This window comes from Giraffa tippelskirchi, chromosome 3, assembly GCF_054371585.1.
Source record: "Giraffa tippelskirchi isolate mGirTip1 chromosome 3, T2T-mGirTip1v1.2.pri, whole genome shotgun sequence".
NCBI lineage: Eukaryota > Metazoa > Chordata > Mammalia > Artiodactyla > Giraffidae > Giraffa > Giraffa tippelskirchi.
The window spans coordinates 183,679,100-183,688,881 of NC_137277.1; the positions used below are offsets into that span (position 1 = coordinate 183,679,100).

Sequence of the window (9,782 nt, forward strand, 5' to 3'; positions counted from 1 at the left end):
GAGAAGTGCATGGCAACTCGTTCCATTATTCTTGCCTGGAGGATCCCATGGACAGAGGAGCCTGGTGGGCTACAATCCATGGGGTCACAGAGAGTTGGACACAACTGAAGTGACTTAGCATGCACCCAGTACTTGACATATAGTGATATTATGAAAATTAAATGAAACAATGCACGTTTAGCAAAGTTCCTGGGATGAATTTCCCTTCAATCAATGCTCCCTTCCGTTATTATTGTCATTACTGAGTTGTGATGGGTTAAGCAAGTTGTTTAAGAAGCATATGCATAAAAACACTGAAAGAACAGTAGCTATCATTATTGCTCCCACCATCCCAACCACCATAAGCAGTCCTTGTGGTATCCCAGGTGCTCCTGTCTCTAGGATGACCCACTAAATCCATGGTAGCTACTCTTTGATCTGCCTTTGCAAGTTTACCTAACCTTTGTGTGTGTGTTTTTTTTTTCCCCATTCAGACCTGAAAGAGGACTATGACCAATGGAACAACCTCATTGAAGGCATTGGACCATCACTAACCCCAGGGGCCCCACACCATTTGTCCAGCCTGTAGGCACAACTGGTCATTTGTGGAAGGTCTCTGAGATGAGTTCCCATGTGGGGCCTGCCCAGGAACACCCTTGGCCTCCTATCAGGAAATGATTGCCATGACCTTTCTGTGTTGATTGAGAGGATATAAGCACACTGCTGATTAGTAACAGGGTACTTGAATCTCAGACTTGTCGATCTTAAACTCATGTTGGGACTTGGGTCACTTACTGATGGGCAAACAGACATTCTGAGGACTGAGACTTGATGGTGTAGGGAACAAGCAGTGGGATGGGGCTGGGGAAGACCTAAGCCCTAAGCTGAGCACTGTGAGCCCTGTTAACCCAGCCAGCCAACGCCCTCACCTTGGGCCAGTGTGGCTTCTGCAGTGGAAGAAATGAAGCCAAAGGACAGAGGGAAAATTCCCACCATCTGGACCTCTAGCCCAGCTTGGCACTGTCTCTTCCTCCTTCTCTGCCTTTCCCTCCCCAAGGCTGCTCGGTGAGTTCTGAGCACTTTAGGTAGCTTTCTAGGATCTGGACCATCATCAGATTTTTCTGTTTATTTTCAAGCCTTCTCATCACATGAAGCATAGTCCTGGGCATTTAGTTAACAGAAGGTATACTTGTTAGCCTGTAGAAGGGGCAGATAGCCTTGTCATGACAGCACAGGGAGAGAGGCTGAGGGACAAGGGGTACCCCATAAGCTCTGGATATCTTAGAGTCTTGCCGAAAATCTAGCTTGAATGACACAAGTAGGTTGATGGAGAAAGTAGAATAACAGTGGTAAGTAGCCATTTGAACAGGCCCTCACCGCAAAAGGGAGTTTGGTCAGTTCAAATGCAGGAAGCCATCTCTAGAGAGAAGTCTAGAAACACTTCGGTTTCGCCTCTTACCTCAGGTATTGTGAGCCTCCAACTTGCTCAGAATCAGGGTGCTCTAGTTGTCTGTCTTTTGGCTCTGGGGTCCTAGCCTCAGAGTTAAGTCAAGCTGTAGACTGAATTTCTGTTTTTGTCCCATTGGTAATGTGAATGATATTAATACTCATGTTTGCCTAATGATATGTTGGAGTATCTTCTATATTTAATCTTCATTACAGCAAGATGGGGAGCCATCTGGAAGTAACTTTTCCTTCTGTCTTTCTTTGATTGCTTACCGCGTATGCCAGTGTGGAAAATGATCTTTAAAAGGAAAGGAAGTCTTCCTAGGGATCTAGTTCAAAGCTGTCTGGGAATATCAACCTCAGACACCCCTCTCCACTACTCTAGACCTCTCGCTTCAGTCCAAGTGGGAGATCCCAGAGGAGGCAAGAGAAAGAGGGAAATGCAACTATACGACAGGTCCAAGGTCAGTGTCACCAGAGCAAGCTGGGACTGTGTCTCCCATCTGTCAACAGCTATTCTTTCTCAGAGGTGAAGTACCACATCCAGTGAGGCTGTGGACCTACCTGGGAAGCATCTGTGGATTCCAGTGAGACGTAGCGTAAGGAGGATGTCATGAAAGCTCCGGGCTCTAGAGTTTTATAACCCGATTTCCTATAGCCAGGCTCCACCACTGCTCACTGCATACATTTGAGCAAATTACAGTGTCTTTTTAGTCTCAGTTCCTGCATTTCTAAAATGAGGATCTGCATTATGCATACTTAGGATTAAGTGAAAGGATGTATAACCCATGTGTTATTTAAAGTATGTTTCCTTCTTTCCAAACTTGTGAGATTTTTGTCGTTACCCTATAGCTGTTTTCTACCTTAACTGCTTTTGGTCAGAGAAAATGACCCACATGGTTTTTTTATCCTGAGACTTGCTTGTTGACCCCGTGTGAGGTCAGTTTTGTAAATGTTCCATGTCTGCTTAGTAACACTGTACATTCTGAGTTTTTTGGCTTGCTGTTTTACTCAAGCATACATATGGATTTCCTTTTGTGAGAGTGCATACAAGTGCCTTCCAAGCCCTAGACAGGGACCAGAGCCCATCAGCACTCACAGAACCAGCAGACACCATCCCTTGTGCCTGGGGATGGTTGTGCAGATGCTAAGAAGTCAGTGCTAACAGCATGAGCACATGAGACCCAGCGTTTACCTTAGACCCATAATAATAATGGGTATATCTTGTGAAGACCTGAAACTTCCTAAAGAAGGAAGTTGTTTAGAAACTGGACCCATCTCCTCCATTCAGTTCATGTTCTGGCAATGACTCATTGATCCAGTGTCACTGGAGTAGAGGAATCTTCCCCACTGAAAATGATCCTTTAAGTCACAAAATGTTGTGTTGACTATTTTGAACAGTAATTTACCAAAAAGATAATGCACATATTTCTTATTGTGATCCGACCTCTTCTTAGGATGTTAAGGGAGTAGATCTGATAGACAGAGTGCCTGATAAACTATGGACAGAGGTTCGTGACATTGTACAGGAGACAGGGATCAAGACCATCCCCATGGAAAAGAAATGCAAAAAAGCAAAATGGCTGTCTGAGGAGGCCTTACAAATAGCTGGGAAAAGAAGAGAAGTGAAAAGCAAAGGAGAAAAGGAAATATATTCCCATCTGAATGCAGAGTTCCAAAGAATAGCAAGGAGAGATAAGAAAGACTGCCTCAGCGATCAATGCAAAGAAATAGAGGAAAACAACAGGACGGGAAAGACTAGAGATCTCTTCAAGAAAATCAGAGATACCAAGGGAACATTTCATGCAAAAATGGGCACAATAAAGGACAGAAATGGTATGGACATAACAGAAGCAGAAGATATTAAGAAGAGGTGGCAAGAATACACAGAAGAACTGTACAAAAAAGATCTTCACAACCCAGATAATCATGATGGTGTTATTGCTCACCTAGAGCCAAACATCCTGGAATGTGAAGTCAAGTGGGCCTTAGAAAGCATCACTACAAACAAAGCTAGTGGAGGTGATGGAATTCCAGTTGAGCTATTTCAAATCCTGAAAGATGATGCCGTGAAAGTGCTGCACTCAATATGCCAGCAAATTTGGAAAACTCAGCAGTGGCCACAGGACTGGAAAAGGTCAATTTTCATTCCAATCCCGAAGAAAGGCAATGCCAAAGAATGCTCGAACTACCGCACAATTGTACTCATCTCACACGCTAGTAAAGTAATGCTCAAAATTCTCCAAGCCAGGCTTCAGTAATACGTGAACCATGAACTTCCAGATGTTCAAGCTGGTTTTAGAAACGGCAGAGGAACCAGAGATCAAATTGCCAACATCCGCTGGATCATTGAAAAAGCAAGAGAGTTCCAGAAAAACATCCATTTCTGCTGTATTGACTATGCCAAAGCCTTTGACTGTGTGGATCACGATAAACTATGGAAAATTCTTAAGAGATGGGAATACCAGACCACCTGACCTGTCTCTTGAGAAACTTGTATGCAGGTCAGGAAGCAACAGTTAGAACTGGACATGGAAAAACAGACTGGTTCCAAATAGGAAAAGGAGTACGTCAAGGCTGTATATTGTCACCCTGCTTATTTAACTTATATGCAGAGTACATCATGAGAAATGCTGGGCTGGAAGAAACACAAGGTGGAATCAAGATTGCCAGGAGAAATATCAATAACCTCAGATATGCAGATGACACCACCCTTATGGCAGAAAGTGAAGAAGAACTAAAGAGCCTCTTGATGAAAGTGAAAGAGGAGAGTGATAAAGTTGGCTTAAAGCTCAACGCTCAGAGAACTAAGATCATGGCATCTGGTCCCATCACTTCATGGGAGATAGATGGGGAAACAGTGGAAACAGTGTCAGACTTTATTTTTTTGGGCTCCAAAATCACTGCAGATGGTGATTGCAGCCATGAAATTAAAAGACACTTACTCCTTGGAAGGAAGGTTATGACCAACCTAGATAGCATATTTAAAAGTAGAGACATTACTTTGCCAACAAAGGTCCGTCTAGTCAAGGCTATGGTTTTTCCAGTAGTCATGTGTGGATGTGAAAGTTGGACTATAAAGAAAGCTGAGCGCCGAAGACCTGATGCTTTTGAACTGTGGTGTTGGAGAAGACTCTTGAGAGTCCCTTGGACTGTAAGGAGATCCAACCAGTCCATCCTAAAGGAGATCAGTCCTGGTTGTTCATTGGAAGGACTGATGTTGAAGCTGAAACTCCAATACTTTGGCCACCTCATGCGAAGAGTTGACTCATTGGAAAAGACCCTAATGCTAGGAAGGATTGGGGGCAGGAGGAGAAAGGGACGACAGAGGATGAGATGGCTGGATGGCATCACCGACTCGATGGACACGGGTTTGGGTAGACTCTGGGAGTTGGTGATGGACAGGGAGGCCTGACGTGCTGCGATTCATGGGGTCGCAAAGAATCGGACACAACTGAGCGACTGAACTGAACTAGGATGTTTCCATCAGGATAGACTAGGTGGTATGGTAGTAACAAACAGACCCCAAAGGGATAAAAGTTTACTTCTTGCCCACACTACTTGTCCTCTGTGTGTTGGCTCAAGGCTCTCCTTGGTGTCATTTTTATCCTCACCTGGGGACCCAGGCCAGCAGAGCTGCCACTCTCTGGAGGAGTTCCCATTGGCTGTGGTAGAGCAGGAAGAGAGAGTGGGGAAGCACCCACTAAGTCCTTAAAGCTCCTGCCCAGAAGTGACCTTCATCATTTCCATTCACAGTTCATTGGGCAAAGCTAGTCATCTGGCTGTAGCTAACATTCCATTCAGTCCCTAGAGAACAAAACCACCTGTGTCGAGATCTATTATCAGCACAATGGCGCCCTCTGGTCCATAAAGATGTGGAGAGCTGTTTGTACCTTTGCTACAGGCTCCCAGCTGCTAGCCTCTTAGCTCTTTTCATTGCTTTTCATAGTTTGTACTGTCTACCTTGTGGTCAGCCTGCCAGCCATTACTCTTCCTTGCCTTGACTGTGCCAGTGCCTGACAGCTCTCCCTGTTCACTTCAAATTGATAACTTCTGATCAGCCACATCATTTATAACCATCTAAAGTAAATGTGAGAGCTGGTGCATAAAGAAGGCTGAGTGCTGAAGAATTGATGCTTTTGAACTGTGGTAATGGAGAAGACTCTTGAGAGTCCCTTGGACTGCAGGAAGATCAAACCAGTCAATCCAAGGAAATCAACCCTAAATATTCATTGGAACAACTGTTGCTGAAGCTTCAATACTTTGGCCACCTGATGTGAAGAGTCGACTCATTGGAAAAGACCCTGATGCTGGGAAAGATTGAAGGCAGGAGGAGAAGAGGGTGACAGAGGATGAGGTGGTTGGATGGCGTCACTGATTCAATGGACATGAGTTTGAGAAAGCTCCCTGAGATAGTGGAGGACAGAGGAGCCTGGCATGCTACTGTCCCTGGGTCTCAAAGAGTCAGGCGTGACTTAGCGACTGGACAGCAATAACAACAAAGTAAAACTGAGTAGTCACTGAGAGAGGGCTTTAGGGACACTCCTGCAGCTAGAATGCACAGCCTTTAGTGCTTAGACTTTGTAATCCTTCTTCTGACTGCTCGGAGTGGGTACCACAGGTCTTTGGTCTTTTGTCCTAGTTTTTTGTTAGCTTCCAGCAAATTGAAGGGCACCAGTTAAATGCCCTTTTAGATAAGTAAAGTAATCCTGCATAGTAACTGGTATGTGCTCATAAATTACATTCTAGTGAATCCTTTCCAAAAGCAAAGATGTCCTGGGTTTCTTTTGCATATTCTTGTTCCCCATCCCATCGTTGGACCGTACCTGTGGAGGCATCCTAGTGGTAAGGTATATTGTGACATGGCTGTACACAGGGTGGTGCAACAGGAAGGACAGTAAGTAAATATGGGATGAAATGAGATTCCCCATCCCTCCCAATTCCTAGACATGTCAGTTTAGGCTGACTGGGTTCTTATTAGGCTCTCAACGGTCCCCACGCTCTTTTCTAGTGTGTGTACTGCTTGCCCTTCTTCAAGAAGACCACTGGGCTCTTGTAATGTCAATTGACGGACTCCAACTCCGTGGCCTTGTGGGAACCTTTGTCTGTCCCCTTTTCCTTCTGGGTCACCACTTAACCCTGGGCCTGCAATGTGACGGAGGGACAGGAAAGGCGTACTTGGGACCTAGCCTCAGTAGGAAGCTCACTTTCTGTCCCACCAGAGTGGGATGCAAAAGCCAAGTGTCCCTGGCCATAGCTGCATGGAAACGGATGGCACTGATGATGACGATCATTGTCATAATAGCCAACACTTACTGGGCCCTTAGTGTGTGTCCCAGACTGTGACCAGGGCTTTACATGCATCATCTCATTTGCTGTTCACAGTTATCCCATGAGGTCAGATGGTATTAGCCTCATTTTATGTATGAGGAAACAGGGACGTAGAGAAATTATTTGATCAAGCTCTCACAGAAAGAATTTGACAAAACTTGAATTCAGGCATCAGAATCCAAACTCTTAATCACTAGGCCCTGTGGCCTAATAGATAACCTTGGTTTTGCCTCATAGATAACCCTTCTCTTTAAAAGGACTTTCCAGGTAGGGCAGTGGTAAAGAATCTGCCTGCCAGTGCAGGAGACGCAGGAGACACAGGTTTGATTCCCTGAGTCGGAAAGATCCTCTGGAGTAGGAAATGGCAATCCATTCCAATAATCTTGCCTGGAAAATTCCATGGACAGAGGCGCTTGGCAGGCTACAGTCCATGGGGTCGCATAGAGTCAGACATAACTAAGCACACACACACACCTTCTCCTTAAACTCTCAGGTTATAGGGAATGTAATTTAATGAGATTGAATCATGAAGGTTAAACTCCCCAGTAATTTCTGTGTGACTTACATTGAGATTTAATGACATCCTGAGAAGCAGATTTGGGAGAAAACTGAGCTTTGCCAAGAACTGTGGGCCAGGTACTCTGCTGATTTGACAGATGAGGAAAACAGTTCAGGGTCGAAGAACATGATTTGAAATCAGACAGCACCAACACGATTAGTCCTGTGCTGCTGCTGCTGCTAAGTCACTTCAGTCGTGTCCGACTCTATGCGACTCCATAGACGGCAGCCCACCAGGCTCCCCTGTCCCTGGGATTCTCCAGGCAAGAACACTGGAGTGGGTTGCCATTTCCTTCTCCAATGCATGAAAGTGAAAAGTGAAAGTGAATTCGCTCAGTCATGTCCGACTCTTAGCGACCCCATGGACTGCAGACCACCAGGCTCCTCCATCCATGGGATTTTCCAGGCAAGAGTACTGGAGTGGGGTGCCATTGCCTTCTTCGTTAGTCCTGTGACTTTATGCTAATTTGTTAACTTTTACAAGCTTCAACTTCCTCATTTGTAAAATGGCAATTCCAATAGTATTTACATCTTAGGGTTGTTGTAATAGTTAAATGAAATAATGTATGTTAGGTGCTTAGCACAGTGTCTATATTAAGGGCTTAATAACAGCCATGAGGACTTCCTTGATGGTCCAGTGGCTAAGACTCCACGCTCCCAATGCAGGGGTCCCAGGTTCGGTTCCTGGTCAGAGAACTAGATCCCACATGCCACAAGTACGAGTGCATGGTACAACTAAGACCCTGCACAGCCAAATAATGTTTTTAAATTAGCTGTCATAACTGTTGTTTTATTTGGGCCTTCTTACATACCTGTAAGTTTAAGGATAATCTGTCCTTGTGCTGAATGGCCCAAGATGGTGTTGGTCTAATTCTCACTCCATCTTCTCCAGTTTCAGTGAGCTCCCTGCTAACTGCCCCACTGTCATGGGAGGATGGAGTTCGATGAAGCGAGTTTTTCCATTCTCTCCGCTTGATCTCCCTGCTCCTCACCTCAAAAATAAAAATTCACACCACAGTTCTCATTTTGCAGTTTTCTTCACCGCTAGGGAGAGTCTACACTCTTGGGTTCTGGTTTGAGTTTTAGTTTCATACCTGGTCATCCAACACAGACACCTAAGCAGCAAATGTAAACCGAAGGTCTGGAAATCTTGTGTGGAAGACTCAGAAAGAAGGTCTGTGTAAAGGGTGGGAAAGGGAAAAGGACCTGGGGATAGGAAGTTGGTTGTAGAGGCTAGTTGGTGAATTTTTGTCTGCTGCCTTTGAGACTGGGGTCAGGGAGTTAAAGTGTCCCGTGACCTCCTCAGGAGAAACTCCCAGGCCTGAGGATGTCCTGCGAATGACTTGTCCACAGCTCTCACCCTTACAGCCGGGTCCAATTCCTGCCAAGTCCCTTTGCCATGATCCTAAAACCCAGCACATCTTCCCCACTTCCTTCACTTGAGTCTAGTCCCTCCATCAACTCACCCTGGAATAATTTTTACAATCTCCTGGACTCAAACTTCTCTCTTCCTTTGCATTGTGCGGCCAGATCTGCCTGAAACACCGCTTGTGTAACAACACCAGCCTATAAGGGTGGTCTAATGGAAAGGTGACCAAACTGATTGCCCAGAGCCCCAGGTTCTCGTCCCCCTCTCTCTCCCTCACTCTGACCTCTGTGCATGCTTTCCTTTCGTGACTTCAGTTTCCCTGTCAGTTGGAGTATGGGCTGGTGGTCGAGTCTCCATCACTTGAGTTGTCAAGAATCTTTGGGACTCCTTTTTCTGTGTAGAATTGCCTCTCCTCCCCTCACTATTCTTGCCCCACCTCTTTGGTTCTCTGCTTCTTACCGTGCCTTCTTTTTCCTCAGTTCCCTTAATATGCCTACCCATCCCCCAAACAAACATGTACCCTTTCTCGCAATGTTTTCTTGCTTGCAGGGCCTTCCCAATCTCCCATCTGTATATCCAAACACCCACTCTTCCTTTAGGCTCATTTCAAGTTCCACTTTGCCAGCGAGAGCCTGCTTGATTAGATTCAGCTAACATCTGATCTCTTGGCCTCCTGCTCCCTAGGAGACACAGATTCTGGGCCATAGTTAGTATTACACTTTACTACATTATTCCTGGAGCAGGACCCATCTGTTGGATGGAAAAGCATCTGCCTGTTGACTGACACGGGGAGCAGGGATCACTGTGCCCCCTCAGAATCCCCCCATCAGCAGGCTTCTTGTTCCCCATCCAGACTTGGGAACAGCTGGTGTGCGCCCACCCTCAGATGTCTCCAGCTGCCCTTGCTTCCTTTTTTTTGGTGGGGGTGGGGGGGTGGGGGGGTTCCCAGATCCCAGCTGTGGGGTCCAGGGCAGAGTCAGTGACAGAGTGAACTGAGACAGACAGGTGGAGTGAACTGAGATACGTGGACATGTAGCATTTGAGAGTTTAAAAAGAGGGCAAAACTGAGCACACATCTCACCAATGTGGAAAATGAGGG

At 45.8% G+C, this 9,782-nt stretch overlaps 1 protein-coding gene across 1 annotated transcript in view; it reads left to right on the forward strand.

Moving 5' to 3' along the window:
* Positions 1–1,667, forward strand: part of PAFAH2 (platelet activating factor acetylhydrolase 2) — a 35,155-nt gene extending 33,488 nt beyond the window's left edge. The window contains exon 11 of the mRNA XM_081586600.1: positions 474–1,667. Coding sequence (XP_081442726.1) covers positions 474–568 — 95 coding nt within the window. The 3' untranslated portion in view covers positions 569–1,667. The remainder of the gene's footprint in view (positions 1–473) is intronic.
* The last annotated feature ends 8,115 nt before the right edge of the window (positions 1,668–9,782 follow it).